General features: G+C 34.9%; 1 protein-coding gene across 19 annotated transcripts in view; it reads left to right on the plus strand.

Moving 5' to 3' along the window:
* The window catches only part of BAZ2B (bromodomain adjacent to zinc finger domain 2B), a 385,073-nt gene that overhangs the window by 248,919 nt on the left and 115,074 nt on the right, over positions 1-21,080 (plus strand). For all 19 annotated transcript variants that reach the window (XM_081243239.1, XM_081243227.1, XM_081243238.1 and 16 more), the window contains one exon: positions 3,665-3,811. In XM_081243239.1, the coding sequence (XP_081099365.1) occupies positions 3,667-3,811 (145 nt within the window). In that variant the 5' untranslated portion in view covers positions 3,665-3,666. The remainder of the gene's footprint in view (positions 1-3,664; positions 3,812-21,080) is intronic.

Below are 21,080 nucleotides of genomic sequence, written 5' to 3' on the forward strand. Positions count from 1 at the left end.
AATATATGAATAATGTATATAATAAAACTTCTAAGGAAAATGGCTGCATAAGCATGTTTTTTAAAAAAGAGGTAAACTTTCCCTACGTAAATGAACAGCAAGAACAACAAGAATAAATGAGAAAACTGCACTTTTACTGAAAATGAAAAAGGCTCCCAACCTCATACTACTAGCTCTAGTTCTACTCTTTCGTACTGCCAGGTTTCAATTTTATTTTACCTTTAAACAGTGTTATAATAAAGGAACTATTGGTCTTTATTTCTATAGAATAGAGTCTTAAAAGTAGATTGGTAGATCCAAGTACATGTATATTTTTTATTTTAATAAATATTTCCAGGAAGAGTAATCTCCAGTGAGCAAATGTAGAGACTTCTCATTATGCCTTCTGGGTATTCCTTGTTTTAGTCTTGGGTCAACAGAAAGAAATATACCTAGAGCTCATAACCTATTATCCTATAAAAAGCAATGACTTTCATTGAGCTTTTATATGCCAGGTACTCAGCTAAAGTGCTTATCTATATTATGTCCCAAATTACTTTTGCTGTGGAGTACAAAGGCAAATTTTTTTTTTAAAAACCCTTTCATTATTAAAAAAAAGTAATACATTTACCAACTTCCAGTTACAAAATAAATGAGTCACAAGAATGAAATGTACAGCATGGGGAATATAGTCAATAATATTGTAATATCTTTGTATGGTGACAGATGGTAACTGACTTATCATGGTGATCATTTTGTAATGTATAGAAATACTGAATCACTGTGTCATGCACCTAGAATTCACAGTGTTGTAGGTCAATTTTACATCAATTAAAAAATTTTTTAATTAACAAAATGAAAAATAAAATCATTGAGAAGCCCCCAAAATACATTTAAATAGTACATTTTAGAAATCTTTGAGACAGCAAGGTTACCAGCTCTAAATTTTTTAAAACAGCCTTTTCCTGTAAACTCATCTATGCTTTGGGTTGTTTTTTTCTTTGTAAATATATGTGTTTTGTACTTAGTGAAATGAGACTTGTTGGTGAAGATAGTTTGTAGAGGAAGTTGTCAGCCATGGACCTTGCTGTCAGACAGCCATGTGTCTCAAAGCTTATTAGTAACTGTTTGATGACCCAAAATCTGCCTTTTAAGCATTAGTTCCATGTGGCCATCAGTACCAACTATGCTTCTCCATATTGAACGCTGATAAAGAGAAAGAAAAATTCTTTAAAATTATGGGCATACTCGTTATAGCAGTTCATTATCTTTGGAGGTGATTGACAGCAATGTCAGAATATGAAGAGAAGTTTTTGAATTGTATGTGATTGGAAAACTCATTGAAACTGCCCTATTAATGATGCTTTTGTGTCAACCTGAGATTACCTTTTCCATATGTATCTGTTAGAAAAATCGTCTACATACCATATGGATTCTCAATTATTTAAACATTAATCTTGCATTATTTTAATTGACCAATATTTTACTTTATTTTTTAAAATTTATTTTATTGAAGTATAGTTGATTTGCAATGTTGTATTAATTTCTGCTATACAGCAAAGTGATTCAATTATACATGTATATATATTCTTTTTCATATTCTTTTCCATTGTTGTTTATTACAGGATATTGAATATAGTTCTCTGTGCTATACAGTAGGACCTTGTTGTTTATCCATTATATGTGTAATAGTTTGCATCTCCTAATCACAAACTCCCAACTCATCCCTCCCACTCCCCCACGCCCTGCAACCACAAGTCTGTTCTTTATCTCTGTCTGTTTCTGTTTCATAGATAAGTTCATGTGTGTCATATCTTGGATTCTACATATAAGGGATATCATATGGTATTTACCTTTCTCTTTCTGACTTACTTCACTTAGTATGATAAGCTCTAGGTCCATCCATGTTGCTGCAAATGCCATTATTTCATTCTTTTTTATGGCTGAGTAATATTCCATTGTATATGTATACCACATCTTCTTTATCCATTCATCTGTTGATAGACGTTTAGGTTGTTTCCATGTCTTGGCTATTGTAAATAGTGCTGCTATGAATGTAGGGGTGCATGTATCATTTTGAATTATAGCTTTGTCCAGATATATGCCCAGGAGTGGGATTGCTGGATCATATGGTAGTTCTATTTTTAGTTTTCTAAGGAACCTTCATACTGTTTTCCATAGTGGCTGCACCAATTTACATTCCCACCAACAGTGTAGGAGGGTTCCCTTTTATCCACACCCTCTCCAGCATTTGTTATTTGTAGACTTTTTAATGATGGCCATTCTGACTGGCATGAGGTAGTACCTCACTGTAGTTTTTATATATATTTCTCTAATAATTAACAATGATGAGCATCTTTTCATGTGTTAATTGGCCAATATTTTTAAACGAAATGGAATTATTTTTCTTAGAAAACGTATAGTAATTATGTGAATTGGCTATAGAATTGCATGCAAAAATCTTTTTGTGATTAGATTATTTGAATGATGAAAGTTTACTTGTGGTTGATCATAAGTTCATTTATGGGTGAGTAGTGTATTTTTTTGTCTCTTCCTATATATATGTGTACTCCTTAAAGCAACTGTGAGCTTTACAATTTCCTTGCTTAATTGTGGTATTAGTGTATGTAGAATATTAAAATGACCATAACCTATTCTAGATTTTAAAAATTTGAGATATAATTGACATATAACATTATACTAGTTTCAGGTGTACAACATAATGATTCGATATTTGTATGTATTGTGAAATGAACACCACAAAAAGTTAATATCCATCACTACACATTTACAAATTGTTTTCCTTGTGAGGAAAACTTTTAAGATCTACTCTCTTAGCAACTTTCAAATGTACAATAAAGTATTATTAACAATAGTCACCATGTGGCGCATTACATCCTATGACTTACTTGTTTTATAATTGGAAGTTTGTACCTTTTGACTGCTGCATCTATTTCCATTCTAGATTTTTAATATCAACATAAACTATAACAATAAGAACAATGTAAGATTGTACCCAAAATAGCTAAGCAAATTAATACAGATGCTTAGAAGTGGTTAAGTCATTATAAATGGATCATACTAAAGCCATTTTGAGACCATAGTTCAGACTAGACTCTAGTATAAACTCTAAAATGTATTTGTCTTTTTTGGGCGGGACTCACTGTATTGGGGATTACCAGGTCAGATTCATGGACGTTTAAGACCTACAACTATATTGCTATCTGGATTTAGAAGACAGGATTACAGTTCACTCAAATGTGGTAGTATCTTCTTGATTCATTAAGATAATATGGGTATTATGATGTAAGTGAATAGATCATGAGGTGATTTAAGAAGAATAAGAAGTTAATATGCTAATTTTCCTAAAGTTATGGCAACATACAGTTGTATGAAGTTACTGTATTCAAATGACTATTATTATTTTTTTATATAAGAATATTCTGCAAGTCTATTAGAAGAAGATTTGGTATACTTAACATTAAACATTTCATAAACTGGTCTTTTAAATTATATTATTTTTATTTATTTCATATTTTATCTCTCTGAAGAACATGTATTTCTAAACTTATTTCATATTTTAAAAAAGTATTCCTAAAAGTTTGACTTATTTTAAATATGTTTAATTCTTTTGCTTAATTCCACTATTTAATACTGTAAATTAACATTTGTCTCCCTCCCATAGATATGGAGTCTGGAGAACGGTTACCATCCTCAACAGCCTCCTCTGCTACACCGACTTCATCTTCTATACCTTCTGTGGCTTCATCAGTTTCAAAAGGCGGCCTTTCCACTGGAGCTGCTTCACTTAGCTCTACAGTCAACCCATGTGGTGAGTACCCTTTATTAACTCAATTTTAGAATGCCATCCTTTTACTAATTTGCATTCATAGTGTTTTATTGAACTCTGAATAAAATGTTCTCATTATTTCTGTTGATCTGTTGAACAATGGCTAGGTTAAACATTTAGTCTCTGCTTTTTCTGTATTTTATCAGAACACTGGAGTAGCACTGCTTATTCCATGTTTTCTATGATTTTTAGAAGCTTTGAGAGTTTCATTTTAATATCTTCCTTTGACCATTTTAATTAATAAATTAATACATGCAAACTCTTTTAAAACAATAGGCCCCTGGGACTTCCCTGGTGGCGCAGTGGTTGAGAGTCCGCCTGCCGATGCAGGGGACGCAGGTTTGTGCCCCGGTCCGGGAAGATCCCACATGCCGTGGAGTGGCTGGGCCCGTAAGCCATGGCCGCTGAGCCTGTGCGTCCAGAGCCTGTGCCCCGCAACGGGAGAGGCCACAACAGTGAGAGGCCCACATACCGCAAAAAAAAAGCAAAAAAAAAAACAATAGGCCCATGAGGGAGTGAAGAAATATAAAGGAATCCTTGACGATAAGGTCCCAATGCCATGGACCATTTGCCCTAAATTTGCTTCCAGTTATCAAACTGGCCTTCACCAAACCCCAGCTATCCTAGTTCACAAGATGTATACTAAGGCATATCATTTACCTGATGGAAAATATTTTTAAAGTTTTAAATATTTTGAAAAATATTTTAAGATATTTGACAAATTTTTCTTAAACATGAATGAAGTTTATACTGCTAAAAAGGGAACTTTATTTCAGTAGTGAAAATATCCTCAGTTTTAGTTTTATGTGGAAGGTATTTTTATTTACCCCTCAAAATCACTTTTTGCCCAACCACATGTTTGGATATTTGGTAGAATACATTCTTTTTTTTAACCTAAACTTGATTAACTTATTCCTTTATCACTAGGAAGATTTTTAATCTTAAATATATTTTATCTTATAGATTATTTCATATGTATAAACATCAGAACTAAATGATATTTTACTTTTTCAAAATTAGATTTATAATTTTGGGTAAATGAAATACATAAATATGGAATGTTTGCTGACAAAATACCCTAGCAAATTGTCAAATATATATTTATTGAATTATTCTGATTTTTTTCCAATCAATAGAATGACAAGGATGTCATTTTGTCATTTTATCAGAATAATTTTCTAACATTTTCTTAGTGATTATAAAATAACTAAAATAAAATACCATTACATTTTTTAAAATAAATAAATAAAATTCCTGTTCTCCCGCACCTTGTACAATCTTGGTTAAGATATTCATTTAACAACTTCATCCACATTTCCCTTGTGTATAAAATGATGGCTATATATAAAATGATGAATGCCTTTGATGATATGCTGTGTTCAAAAATAGTGATACCATGGTTGGCATTTTACCTTAAGTTTCTTTGTCTAAATGATTGCACACAGCTGTACTTTTGTAATTATTCTTTCGTGCTTTTTATAACTCTTCTCCTTTCATTTGTGTCAGCTCCTTTCATTGTATTCCTCCCATCTGCTGTCTTACTTTGTATTTACTTGTGAATTTGTATTTAAAATATATAATATTTCTAGGGAAATGTCCTTTTTTTTAATGTTGAAGCTTTCAGTCCTTGAGTACAGAGCCTTGAGTTTTCTGGACCCTTTGCTACCACCTATTTCTCACTTAGTTTTCTGAATTAGTGACATTTGAATTGCTTATGATTCTGAGTAGTCACCTGTTGGGTGCTATTTTTTGTTAGTGGTAGTTGAGAGTTTCAGAAGGGTGGGGTATGCTTAGTTGATGAATAACATCAGAAATTTCCTTATGTAGAAAGGAATTAGTTTTCATCATTGATTTGCAAGTAAAATAGGTTTATGAGTTTTTATGTGGAGATACTTAAATTGAATGAAACTATAGTTTATTTCAATGTTTATTCCAAAATATATCACTTATTAACACATTATACCTTTAGTACCTACAGCATGAGTTTTTTTCACTTTCTAAGAAAATTATTTTTTGTTTTTAACATTCGCAGTGTTGTGGTTTATGTTTAAAGTAGAGCCTTACAATGCATGGAGAATGCTCAGTTGTCCTGCATAATTCAGTTTATCATATTTTCCTGTCTTCTCTTATTTGATTAATTGTTTTTGGCCTAGTCGTTGTCTGTAATTTTCTCCTTTTAAAAGTAAAATTATAGAGTGATAATGCACCTAACCTCTTTATTTTAAACAATTTGAATCTCCTCAATGTTTTTGATGTATAGAAACAACAAAAAAGAATTTTCATCTGTAAAATGTCAAAACCTCACCAGTTCTTTAATGGTTCCTTTGAGGACATTCTTTTGTTTTAAACAGTTATTTTAATTGGCCTTTCTCTGTCATCTTCATTAATGATATTTCTGTAGGAATTCTTCTGAGTTACAAAGGATTTAATTCAAGCCTACTTTCGAACTTTGAATGATCAACTAATTTCTTTTGAATCAACACCTTATCAGGGTCTGGGAGTATACATATCTACTGTTACTATTATGATGCTGGTAGAAGATGTGAGACTCCTAGGTCAGAGATTTTATTACTATAGCATAGCAAATAGCATAAACATCATGTTGGCATTGGCTCCCCATGTCTCCCAAGTCCCACAGGGGCAACACGGAGGGGCCCAGTTGAATCTTATATAGTGGGGATTGTGTCACGGCTTAGGCAACCTACTGCTTTTATAGTAAATGAAAGCAAAGCCACTCTTTGTCTGGAAGGAAATGTCACCTCATCCATCAAGGTTGCTCACTGCAATCCTGAGAAATGGCCCAATTTTAAAGAGTGGTCAAGACCTTGCATTCTTGGCATACCCAGCAACAACATGCAGGGACCTTGGAGGACTGTCTCTCACAGCATACCTTTAATTTTATTACAGTAACTTGGATAGAAAATAACACTGCAATAAAGATTGATTAATCTAAGGCTCTCTGCATATAGTGGGTCTTGTCGGTCCTGGAAGAGTTATATTTCTTTTCCCTTTAAAGTATGATTTTTAAAAAATAACAACTTGCCTACTTCTAAATAATTTTGGACAGCTTTCAATAAATATATTGGTACGATAAACAAAACAATTAACTACAATATTAAAAGATAGGCTCTAAAAAGTATAAAAGTGTTAGCCAAGGAAAGCCACAGATATTGAACAAAAAACTTAACTAATTAGCTGTTAAGAATAAAAAGAAAACATAGTGGGCTACATGGCTCACATACTAGTGCTAGTGAACATATCAGTTCCTCAGAGAAAAATGAACGTTTTCCTGGCTCTGAATGGTTTGGGGAATATACCACCAGAACCTTCGTATAAAAGGCCACATGATACACAATATCCTATATGCCAATTTCATAAGTATTCAGACACTATTTCACATAATATCTCTGAGTGAAAGCTGAAAGAATAGTATTTCATCATAGTTCCAAAATTAAACTTTACAGAGTGGATTTGTTCGAGATTTGTGGTCATTTGACCTAATACAAACAAAGCATAGAACTTTGAGAAATTTCAATGATAGTTAAACTGTGCCATAGACCAGTGGTTTTCAATCCATTTTTGAGGTAGAACCCTTCAAACAAAACTTGTAAAATGCTGAATGTATGAAACAGAGAAACTGTTTAAAACTTCTCTCATTAAAGCTGGGGTATGCCTACTTTTCTTTTAAAGTTAGAGACTGAATTACACATGTATCTTAATTGCAGGCCTACCTCTGTAGAACTGTGCCAAATCATGGTATATTGAGGAAATCGCAAATTGATCAGTCAGGCCTCAACTTAGGGTATGTGTCAGTTACGACAATGATTAACTGTGAATAGGAACACATGGCAAATACATGTACCGGTCCATAGATCCGCAGTTCTGTGGTGGGTGATGCCATCACAGACCTGGGCTCCTAATTTTATATCCTGTCTTCTGAGGTATGGGACTTTCATGCTCATGTGTCTTATCTCATGGCTTTTATATGGGATTTCTTTACTAATTTTACTACTTTTCATATATTTTTCACTCTGTTCCTTATTTATTTATTTTTAATAAATTTATTTATTTATTTTATTTTTGGCTGTGTTGGGTCTTCGTTTCTGTGCGAGGGCTTTCTCTAGTTGTGGCAAGCAGGGGCCACTCTTCATTGCGGTGTGTGGGCCTCTCACTGTCGCGGCCTCTCTTGTTGCAGAGCACAGGCTCCAGACGCGCAGGCTCAGTAGTTGTGGCTCACGAGCCCAGTTGCTCCGCAGCATGTGGGATCTTCCCAGACCAGGGCTCGAACCCGCATCCCCTGCATTGGCAGGCAGATTCTCATCCACTGCGCCACCAGCGAAGCCCATCTCATGGCTTTTAGAAGGCTGACCCACCTACAGCCCTGTTTTCCAGGAAGGAAGAAGGTGGAGTAGAAGAGGGCAAAATTTGTATGCCAGCTTACTTTGACCCCTTTTAAAGAGCTTTCCCAGAAACCCCATCCAGAGATTTCCACTTAGTATCTCTTTTGTCGGAACTATATGAATGGTAATCTCAGCTTCAAGGAAGGCCAGGAAAATTAGTTTTTAGCTGAGCATATTGCCATCCTGAAGAAAATAGAGGTTATTAGTTAGGAATAAGGAGAGAATGGATAGCCAGTATCTGCTATGGCTAAATGGAACAGAGGGACAGGAGATCAAGCTGGGGAGTAGGTTAAGGTCAGATCATTTAGAACTTCATGCACCATGTTTAAGAGTTTAGGCAGAATGATGTATTGATTAAGAGCAAGGACTTTGCAATTGAAAGGCGCTGAAATTGAATCTTGGCTTGTCCACTTATTAGCTATGTGAATTTGGGTACATTACCCCTTTCTGAACTTCTGTACCTCATCTATAAAATAAATATGATACCCATTTTATAACGATAAATGAGATAATGCCTGACATAGAATAGGTGCCTAGCAAATTGTAACCTTTATTTTTATTCATACTTGATCAAGTGGAAGGATTTTAATGATTTGAAAATGCTAGCACGCTAGCAGCATGTAGAGCGTCAGTTTGCAATGAGGATGGGACTAGAGGCAAAGAAGACCATTAGAAGGTACTTAAATTTATCTGGGTGAGAAATGATAAGGGCCAAAATTAAGGAGTTATTAGAGATGGAGAAAGAAACAAGGTTCCAGAGATATTTTGGGAGTAGATTCTTATGGGATATAATGACTGGATTTGGGCAAAGGGATGTTGAGAGAGAGATTGAGAGAGAAGCCCTGACATGACTTGGATAACTGGGAGAAGGGTGATGTAATGAGAAATGTGGAGGAAGAATACATTTTAAAGTGTAAAAGGGTCATTTATCTTTTTGCATGTTGCATTTGAATGGACTGTACATCCATGTAAATACTCTTGGTAAATATTAGAGTTGTTTCCAACTTTTGCCAATTACAATGTTATGACCATCATTATACATGAATCCTGATGCATATGCATACGTTTTTGAAGATGTCTTCAACTTTACCAGTAGTACCAATTTATTTTCTCATCAGCTGTGTATTATAATTCCTGATGCTTATCATTCATGTTGACACTTGTCATTGCCAGACTTTTTGATTTTTGTCGATAAATATGAAGTGTTCATTAAGGTGCCTTTTAATAAGTTTATAGCTTTTTGGGTTTTCCTCTTTTTTGAAGTGATTGTTTAGGGCTTTGGTGCATATTTCTATTGGGTTGTCCATCTTTTTCTTATAGATTTGTGAGTTCTTTTTATATTTTGGATGCTGGTCCTTCTTTCAGTTATCTTTGTGGGAGATAGCTTTTCCCATATGGTGTGTCTTTTTTTATTCTACATTGTCTTTTGATGAAAAGAACTTCCAATTTTAATGTCGGCAGATTTACCAGTATTTTTATTTATGGTTATGCTTTTTGTCTATGAAATTGTCCTCCACCTCCAAGGTTATGCATATATATTTTTGAGATTTCACTTATCTCTCATTTAATATTACTTTGAAAAGTATATGGTTATCAGATACCAGGCCAGTTGTGATAGACTGAATTGCCTTTTTGGTTTTGGAACTATCACCAGTTGAGATTGTTGTTTGATGTATCCGTGAGTTCAGCTTGAGATAACATAAACCACTGATGCTATTTTAAGCAGAAAGATTTAATACAAGGAATCAGGTACTTATAAAATTATTGAGGAGCTGACCCCTGACCCCTATGAGTGATTTCAGAGCATTACTGTTGAATTGACCTGCTTAAGGAAATTACCTCTAGTTCAGTCAGGACACCGTTGTTCTAACTGATGGCTCCATGGATCATACCACCTCAGCTGCAACCCAGTGATCAAGAACCACTGACATAACAGGCTCCAGGGCTGTTCTGTGCTGCCTGCTAGATCTGCACCAGCAAAAAGCATACCTCACGTACTGCCAATCTAACAGCTTAACTCAGTGCCAAATACATCTGATTGGCAGAATCTAAATTATATCCAGAACCCTGGCTGCAAGAGAGACTGGTAAATATACCTTTTAGCTGCTCAGCTTCTGCATCACAGGAAGGTACACTAAAAGGAGGTTGGGGTACATGTTAAATTATGAGCCAATTATCTATCCATTTTAGCTCATCTGGTGATAGCCCCCCTGCCATATCTCCCCACCTTTGTATTATAATAAACTCCTGATACCTATACATGAACTTTATTCCAACTTCAGTGGTTCTTTTCTTCTGAAAAAAAAATAGTATTTCATTAATACATCTAGTAGCTCATGTATACTCACTACAGATCCCTTTTGATATACTATTCTATGTAATAATATAAGTTAAACCAAATAAAATAAATGCTTAACTCAAGACGATATGGCTCTTAACTGTCACAAAAGCAAATACCTATCAATTCTTTTTAAAGATTGCAAAAAACTTTTCAAGGACTCCATTCCTCCTATACAGTATCATTAATTTTTCTGTATTTATTGGATCATGTCCATTAGTATAAAAGCATGCTCATAGTATCTCCCATCTTAAAAAATAATACATACCAAAAACCCTTCCCTCTTTCACCCCAAACACTCTTCTGGCAATTACTCTGTTTTCTGCCTCACTTTATAACCAGACTTCTCAAAATACATAGTTGTATGTGCTTTCTCCTTTTCCTCGTCTTTTATGTATATCTCAGTCCACACCAATGTCACTTTTCTGTCCTCATCTCTCTCAACCTCTCAGAAGAATTGACACAATTGACCAGTCCTTCCTTCTTAAAAAACCTTTTTTAGGGAAGAGTTTGTATCAAATTGGTAATATTTCTTCTCTAAAAGTTTGGTAGAATCCACTCTGAAGTCATATGGGCTTGGAAGATTTTTGTTTTTTTGTTCATTTGTTTTAATGTTGTTGTTGAAGATAATAAATCAGGAGTTCAACTTTTCTTTGGCCGTGCCATGTGGCTTGTGGGACTTTTTTAGTTCCCCATCCAGGGATTGAACCCAGGCCCTCAGCAGTGAGAGCATGGAGTCCTAACCACTGGACCAGGGAATTCCCAGGAGTTCAACTTTTAAAATAGAAGTATAAAGCTGTTCAGGTTATCTTTTTCTTTGTGAGTGAGCTTTGTTAGTGATGTCTTTCAAGGAATTTGTCCATTTCCTCTAAGTCATTGAATTTACAGATACAGAGTTGTTCCAAATAGTACCTTATCCTGGGACTTCCCTGGTGGCACAATGGTTAAGAATCCGCCTGCCAATGCAGGGGACATGGGTTCGAGCCCTGGTCCAGGAAGATCCCACATGCTACAGAGCAGCTAAACCTGTGCGCCCAACTACTGAGCCTGCACTGTAGAACCCGTGAGCCACACTACTGAGCCCATGTGCCACAACTACTGAAGCCCACGTGCCTAGAGCCCATGCTCCGCAACAAGAGAAGCCACCGCAATGAGAAGCCTGCGCAACACAACAAAGAGCGGCTCCTGCTCACCGCAACTAGAGAAAGCCCACACGCAGCAGCAAAGACCCAACGCAGCCAAAATATTAATTAATTAATTAATTAATTAATTAATTTAAAAAATAGTACCTTATCCTTTGAATGTCTGTAGGATTTGTAATGATATCTTCTCTTTCATTATTGATATTAATAATTTGTTCTCTTTTTTCCTTTGTGACTAGAGCTTTTATCAATTTTATTAATCTTTTTGACAAACTAGATTTTGGTTTCATTGATTTTTTTTTTCTGATATTCTGTTTTCTGTTTCATTGATTTCTGCTCTTTATTATTTCCTTCTGTTTTTCCATGGGTGGGATTTCCTCATCTTTTCTCCTAATTTCTTGAAGAGAAAACTTAGGTCATTTATGTTAGACCTTTCTCCTTTTCTTATATATGCATTTAATGCTATGAATTTCCCTTTTAAATACAACTATAGCTGCCTCCCACAAATTTTGATAGTTTTCATTTCATTATCATTCTAGTAAAAATATTTTCTATTTTCCTTTGTGAATTCTTCTTTGACTGATGGGTTGTTTAAAAGTCAGTAATTTAACATTTAAATGTTAAATGTTTCAGTTGATGTCCATTTTAGTTTTATTGTGGTCAAAAAACATGCTAATGATATGTGCTCTGTTTTTTGGCTTCCCACTGCCACTTTTGCCGACTGGCCCCCTGTGGGTCTCCTCTGTGCCTGTGAAAGTTGTTGGGTCAGCCAACTACATGGCAGAGATGCATCTCTTTCTCTTTGTGGTTTCCTTGCTCCTAAGATTACCCCTTGATTTCCAGCTGCTCTGCCAGCTTTCGACTCTGTTCTCTGACACTTCAGGCTTTCTGCTGTCTAAGCTAATCATGGTGAAGGTATGCACTCAATTAAGGAATACATCAAATTGAACAGACCTGCTGTGTGTAGCTCTGTCTTTCTGTACATTCTCTCCTGGCTGTTTTGTTGTGCCCCATGCACAGTGTACTTTTAGCTAGGAACTTGGAAAGTTTAATCTCTGAATTTGAGTCTCCTTCTTTCTGTGGTTTGATCACTGCCAAGATTTCCCCTTTAAATTTCCTGATTTCCTGATGTTTTCTTAGCCCTGAAGTCTGACCTCTGGCACCTTTAGTTGATAAGCCTGCTGTTTCATCTACCACTGTTTTCTGGAGTTATAGCTGTGAGGTTTAGACAGCAGTATCAGACCAGAAAGCCACAAAGTCACACTTCTCGCCCCTTCTTGTTACCATTTTTTCCAGATTAAACTTTCCCCTGGCTTTTCTCTGCTTTTGGATGCTTCCCAGTATCTTTAGTTTTGTTGTTGTTGTTTTTTGATATTTATTTATTTATTTGGCTGCACCAGGTCTTAGTTGTGGCATTTGGGATCTTTTAGTTGCTGCATGTGGGCTCTTAGTTGCGGCGTGTGGGATCTAGTTCCCTGACCAGGGATTGGACCCCCGGGGCCCCTGCTTTGAGGGTGCAGAGTCTTAACCACTGGACCACCAGGAAGTCCCTTGTTGTTGTTTTAAATCACATTTTTATAATTATTTTCTGTGGATGATTTGTGTAGCCACTTCACTACTACTCCACCATTACCTGAAGTTGTCCCCTGCAAAACGAATCACTTTTTTATTTTTATTTATTTATTTATTTATTTTTTTTGCGGTACGCGGGCCTCTCACTGTTGTGGCCCCTCCCATTGCGGAGCACAGGCTCCGGACGCGCAGGCTCAGCGGCCATGGCTCACGGGCCCAGGCGCTCCGCGGCATGTGGGATCTTCCCGGACCGGGGCACGAACCCGTGTCCCCTGCATCGGCAGGCGGACTCTCAACCACTGCGTCACCAGGGAAGCCCCGAATCACTTTTTTAAAAAAAAATTTTCACCTGAGACTCCAGGGGTGACATGTGACACAATCTAGCCAATCCAAACATCATATTTCCCACACAATGATGGTTAAGTGATTGGTTAAGGAAGACACATGAGACTAATCAAAGGCAAAGAGATTCCGTTCTGGGATTTTTACTGGGACTGGTGAGGGAGGATACCCTTTTGTCCCACAAACCTAAAAGGAAGGGCCTATCTGAGGAAGTAGAGCCAAGAGACGAAAGAGAAATTAAGTCCCAGTAAGCTTTCAGCCAACCTTCTTTATCTGAAGTGTGCCTTTTCCAAATGCTTTTATGTGATGTGAATCAATACGTTTACCTTTCACTTAGCCATTTTGAGCTGGATGTTTTGTACTTTTCAACCTGTCTGATATACCCTCCATGATCGAATCCCAACTCAGGGTCTCAACCATGTTCTCTCTTTGTCTTAGAGGAACTGCATAAGGCTGATTTTCATGCTTTGTCTCAGGTTAAGTGTCCTGAGACATTAATTAGAGAAGTCTCCTCTGTTGATAGTGTCTAGGTTATTGCTCTACTGTTACCTGTTTTTGCACCTAGTAATTTCCTCCATAGTACTCTTCACAGTTTATAATTATAGATTTGGTGTTGTTTTACTTATTTGTCCCTTCTTCTACATTTAAAAGGCAGGGACCATACGGTTTTTTTATTGATATGTATCCAGTCAGTGCCTGGCACAAAATATATGCTCAAGAAACAATTGTTGGAGAAAGGGAGGGAAGGAGAGGTGAACTTGCAGGAATAGGACTTGCTAATTAAATGATAAATTTACTCTAATTAATAAGTTTTCTAGGCTGTATTATGCTTTGCTCTGGTAATACCAAATAACTGTGCCGATTTTAGTTGGAGATGGGCATTATAAGCCACAGGGTAAAGAATCTTAAAAGATCAGACCTTACTGATGAGGCATTGAATAAATAAACCCTGAAAATCCAAAGTTATTAATTAGAACTTTTTATTTAAAAGATGGAGCTTACATTTACAGTCAATAGAGAATCGTCAAGAGAATGAGATAGGCTTATTCTTGAGGGTTTGGATATAAAGCCAAAGTTTTAGTCTCTTTGAGTATTTATATTATAGTATGAACTATTATAACAATAATTGTTTCTTACTTGTCTATATTCTAGATATCTGTAAGTCACAAATAAAGGCCCTGGAATGTTCAACTGTCTAGCTTTTTTGCCTTTCAATAGGTTTATTTAATGAAGGGTTTGATCACAAGGCACCAGGTATTTTTGAAATATATTTTACCTAACTTTTAAATTTATGTATTTATGTATGTATGTATGTATTTATTTATTTATTTGTTTATTTATTTATGGCTTCTTTGAGTCTTCGTTGCTGTGAGTGGGCTTTCTCTAGTTGTGGCGAGCGGGGGCTACTCTTCCTTGTGGTGAGTGCTCTTCTCATGGCAGTGGCTTCTCTCATTGCAGAGCACAGGCTGTAGGAGTGCGGGCTTCCATAGTTGTGGCATGCAGGTTCAGTAGTTGTGGCTCACAGGCTCTAGAGTGCAGGCTCAGTAGTTGTGGTACACGGGCTTAGTTGCTTCACGGCATGTGGGATCTTCCCGGACCAGGGCTCGAACCCGTGTCCCCTGCATTGGCAGGCAGATTCTTAACCACTGCGCCACTAGGGAAGTCCTTACCTAACTTTCATGAGTAGAACTTCAGAGTTTTAATTAGAATTTTATAGGTAAATTACTAAAGAAAGGTAATGCCTTCAAATCAATTAAGTAATCTTAAAAATGAACCTAGGGTTATGGATAAAATTGTTTCTTCCTCCCACCAAAAATATGTTGAAGTCTTAATCCCTGGTTCCTCAGAATGTGACCTGTTTGGAAATTGGGTCCTTAAAAGAGGTAATCAAGTGAAAATGAGGTTATTAGGGTGGGCTCTAAACCAAAATGACTGGTATCCTTATTAAAATGGGAGAATTTAGACACAGAGATGTGTACAGAAAGAAGCCCATGTGAAGACATAGGAAAAATGCCTGAGGTTACCAAACATTAGGAGAGAAGGATGGAACAGATCCTTCCTTAGTACCTTCAGAGGGAGCATGGTCTTGCCCACACCCTGCTTTCAGACTTTTGTAGCCTCCAGAACTGAGCCAATAAATTTCTGTTGTTCTAAGTCACCCAGTTTGTGGTACTTTGTTATGGCAGCCCCAGCAAATTAATATATGACTTTTATTTTAATGCACTACCATTTCTGATGATTAGCTGTACTTTGCAGGTTGTATACTAGAGGCTGATTTTGCAATGCTGTAAAAATACGCTGATAGTTTAAAGAACTAGAGAAAAGAGTTTAAAGACATGTTGCAAAATAAGATTTTAGAATTAGATTGTTTTCACTGTTATTTTTTATATTTCATTATAAAAATAAAGTACATCTATATTTGAATATAGAAATATATATAAATTATATATATATATAGAAATATATAGAAATATATATAAAATATAGTGTAATTTTAGTATTTTAATCTGTGAACTCTAAATTCTTTCATTAGAACTAACAAAAATGCTTTTTTACAAAAGAGCAGCTGATCCTATCTTTGAAGAATAGTCATTTGCCTGAAGATTGATACATCATTGGCTGAACTGAATCAAAATCTTGTTCACCATGTTTAGTGTTATGTAGAGTAGTAGATTTTGTTCCCAAGGCTACCTAGACTTTTATGATTTTTTTTCTAATGAAAAGACTGTTTGAAAGGAAATTAGTAACTTTATATTGAATCCTGGCAGATACTAACTTAACCGAGCAATCAAAGTTAATATCACCAGCACCACATAGCAACATCACAGACCCCAGATATGTTGTGCTGAGAAGGACACATTGGGTACTCTTCCCAATCATGCTTAACCTCTTCTAATCATGAGAAAGCATCATTCAAACCCACATTGAGATACAGTCTACAAACTACCTGACTAGTACTCTTTAATGTATGAAGGTCATGAAAGACAAGACTGAGGAACTGTCACAAATCGGAGAAAATTAAGGAGACACAGTAACTAAATGCAATGTGAGATCCTAGATTGGATCTTAGCACAGGAAAATGACACTAGTGGAAAAACTAATGAGATCCGAATAAATTCTTTATTTTAGTTAATTAATTGGGGTTAACTTCTTGGCTTTGAAAATTATTTTTTATCATATAAGATGTTAACGTAGGGGAAGTTGGAACTCTGTACTATTTTTGCAACTCTTGTAAGTCTAAAACAATCTCAAAGCAAATACTTAAAAATAAAATGAAAGACTTTATTTCCATACCATGCTTTTTTAATGTTAAAATGTAAAGGTTAACTACTAAAAAAGTTATGAGAATAAAGGAATGAAATGAAGATTATTGGGGGGAAATATTTTGTCACCATTAGCTATAGAATCCTTTCTGTTTGTTCTTTAATCAAAGTTCAAGTTTGTAGAATTTGTACATTGTGAGTTTCAGAATATTTAAACATTAATATGTTTAAGAATTTTAATATATGGGCCAATAATTTGAGCATTTCTTTAATTTACAGTAATTTCACTTTGTTTGTTACACTCGGTTATTACTAGTGTTAAAGTATCTTGTAACCTGTATTTGAATGTGCTACCATTTTTGATGATTAACCATACTTTGCAGGTTATATACTAGAGGCTGATTTTGCAATGCTGTAAAATGTGCTAACAGTTTAAAGAACTAGAGATAAGAGTTAGAAGACATGTTGCAACAAGTTTGTGTAGCAGTGAAAAAGTAAAGACATTTTTAGCACACAAAAAACAGCATAGGTAGAATTCTATCATAGTAAGCAGTCTCCTTGATTTTTTAAAAAAGATTAGATGCTTTAGGATACTTATCCCTTATAATCATTTTGTTTTAATTTGCTATTTGGACTTTTCCTGATTGATAGGAGATTTGTCCACTGGTAGTGTAGGTTCAAGATATTAGTACTGTATTTACATTATTTTGTTCTTGTGGGGGGGAAATACCCTTATTGTGTCATTGCGTGAAGTTCATTAATATTAATAAAGACACTTGCAGTTACCGTGTATTGCTACTGAGACACTGGCATTTTGTGTAACTGCTTTTAATCACTTACATATAGATTGGCTAGTACAATCTGAAAAGCTCTGCTAAAAAGTAGTCAGCTTATTATAACGTAAGTTGAGGATTTAGACATTACAGACATATATTTTCATTATGCAGTATGTGCACATTGTTACCTGTCAGTTAAAATGGAAACTAATAAAAGTTGCATTTATAATATTGAAACTATGCTTGAATGTTAATGTCTGTAAAAAAGAATAATTATGGTGTTCTAAAACTATTTTCATTTTATGATGTAATTTATCAGTTTGCAAATGTGTTCTTTGAATAAAATTGAAGAGTTTTAATCATAGCAGGTTTTTATTTGGGAGGATCTTCTGATATTAGGTATATTAATGTAGAGAAAAGTTAATTCTCCAAAAGTAGGGCATGATAATATCCAAATAATTTTATTTTTGTAGTCATAAATCTAATAGAGCCGGTTTGGCTTGTGTTGTCTTTTGTTTCCTATAAGAAGATATTCTGCTCTTTTGTTAATACAGAATATGCTTTGTTTTAAATGTAGTTGTAGAGTTCACTGAGTCATCTCCAGTCTGTGATCAAAAATCCCCTTGTGAACAGTAGCTTGAAGTTTCAAGACAGTTGGAGAAGGCAAAGGGCATTGTCCTGGCAATGAAACCAAAGGGTGTAACCGAAACAGCATCCTCTGCTGTATAACAAGATTAAAGCCAACATAGATGTCATTAAATTAGCTTTTAATTACCCAAAGAGCTTTTAGTAACATTGTGAATGCTTTTTATAATTGGAACAGAGAAAAAAAGTGAGATATATTTTTAGAGTTATCCACAGCAGGTATTATGAAGTATTATCCCTGCAACTGCTAACAGTTTGCTTTATGCAGTGTTTTGTACAGAATAAAAATGATTAAGAAATGATTATTTCCTTTATAACCTTATACCCTAGTAATGGTATGATGAAAGATTGTGAATAATCATGAATATTCAAAGGAGGTCCAAAACATATCTGTCTGGGAGATTCAGGAATACTTCTTGGGCAGTATATTTTTGAGATGATTATGAAAGGATAGTTAAGGTTATAAAAGGCAAAAGAAGTCAAAGAGCATGTTATGTAAGCATGGAGGGTCTGAAGAAGAAGAAATAATGTGCCCAAAAATACAACAGTGGGAAACATTCATTAAGCACCTGTTATATTTCAGATTATGCCAGGTATTGGGGATTACCAAGATGAATGAGTTTCAGTTTTGCTCTCAGGGAGTTAAAATCCTAGTTTAGAATTCATGCACATAGAAGTGATAGTTAAAATAGTGGAAGCCCATGAAATGACTGAGGAAGAAAGCATAAAGAGGAAAAAAGAGACAGTTGGACAAAATCTTTAAGAATCTTACATTTAGAAAAAAGAAAACCCAATAAAGTGGACAGTAGTATTATGGAAAAATATAGTTAAGAAGAATATCAAAATAGTTCCATGACCCAGAGCTTAAGGGTAAACATGGGTTTTAATAAGGAAGAGGTAATCAGCAATGCCAGATTTATAGAGACAGGTTAAAAATGAGAAGAGCAAAGATTAATGGAAGCTAGTGGTTAGGAAAACTTAAGTTCCTTTACAGACAAAATGGAAGGGAGGCTTGGACTTGTCACAGCTATTAAAGATTCTGAGAAGTGAGGAGGAAGTAGACATACAAGTGTAAGAGTTTTCTTTCAAGGTTAACAAGGAGAGATGCTGAGATGGGATTGAGAAGGAAGGAGATAGATAGGGTCAAGGGGGTGATAGAAGACTGAGAGAGACCAATGGTCATGCTGAGAAATAAGGAAATGGAAATGTGGAAACCATGGTTAGAGTAAAATTTAAGAATTTAAGATCTTGGAGGTGGTAGAATTTTATGTGATCAAATCCAACATGTGGCCTAAATGGAATCAAGGAGAAATAAAAGGCCAAGTGGTAATTTAAAAAAAAAATTAGGACTCAGGGTTGGTGACATGTAAGGCAAAAGGAAACTAGTAAGAAGCACCCTTGCAAGTTTAAATGAAAATTCAGGACAACTTCCTATTCTGATGAAGCCCTTTGGAATCAGTCCCATGGATGTGCCTCTTCTGCTCTTAATGAGTAATCAATTCACTCAACAGATATTTATTGTATATCTACTACGTACAAGACACTGTTTTAGGTATTTGGGATCTGTTACTAAGTCCTGTATGTGACAGTACCAGTTTATAATATTAAAATATTAACTAACTTGTTTTGTACATTGTGGTATGAAAAACAGTCTTATACTATTTCAATTATGTTCAAACCATTGAGTTCCTTAAGACTAGGGATTATGTCTTATTCATCCTTGTATCCTAATTACTAAACATAGCACCTGGTGCTTAATAGATATCTTCATGAAATGTCTGAATTATGGAAACTGTTGAATAAAGAACAGTAATTCTGGAAGGTTTTTACATGGAATTAGTAGCTGGCTTTTTTTTTTAAGGCAGTGGCAAAAACAATACTAAAATTATATGTAGTATTACAGAGCCTTTTAATGAGAAAGATACACTTTTTTGTATCACTGACTTCTATATTCTTGCTATAAAGGCAAAATTTAGTAAAGATTATTCAATGTAATATGAAATTATTTCCCTTCTGTTGTATAACTTTATCCATGTAAAGCAAAGAAAATCTCTAATGTGTGTTTTTAATAATGCATGGTATCATTGTAATCATTATAATGTGGGCCTGATATTCTTTACTAAATACAGACGTGAACCTTTTCTTACCAACAAGGAATAGGCCCTATCGATTCTGTTGTCACTTGGGTACTTTCTATGCTTTAATTATCTTCAAAAGTTTTATAAGAAAGAATAAGAAAATAGAGTAAGGTAGCTTCTTCGTAATTTTGCTAGGCATAGATATAACTCTGTGAACAAGACTATATTTTTTTCCCCAGTTTGAATCTATGGTGAATAAAGCTCATATTTTGTTGAAATTTTATATTCAGCTCTTTCTAGATATCACTCTTTTTAGAGTTAAAAAAAGAACTTTTTAAATTATCAAGTTGTGTAAGATCGATTCTTAAATTATTGCTACAAGAGTGACAACTTCATTTAGGTATTACTCATGCTTTCTGTTCATGAGACTCCAAGGTTTAAGCTCATTTATTTCTTCACATTTAGAAAATTAATGTTTTAACTATACATCTAAGAATGCTGCTTACTAGCAAGTATTTCTATCAGTTTCTGACCCTTTATAATTTTAATGTGTTCTGAATTTTTATAATATTTTGTGTAGTTTTGAGCTTACCTCACAAAACTTTTTGTATTAAGTCACTGCTACATATATATAGTTGACAAATATAATTTAAGAATTTTTATTTTATAAAATATAAATGAAAAATGATTCTAAA

This window comes from Mesoplodon bidens (assembly GCF_964165515.1).
Source record: "Mesoplodon bidens genome assembly, chromosome: 8".
NCBI classification, from domain to species: Eukaryota; Metazoa; Chordata; class Mammalia; order Artiodactyla; family Ziphiidae; genus Mesoplodon; species Mesoplodon bidens.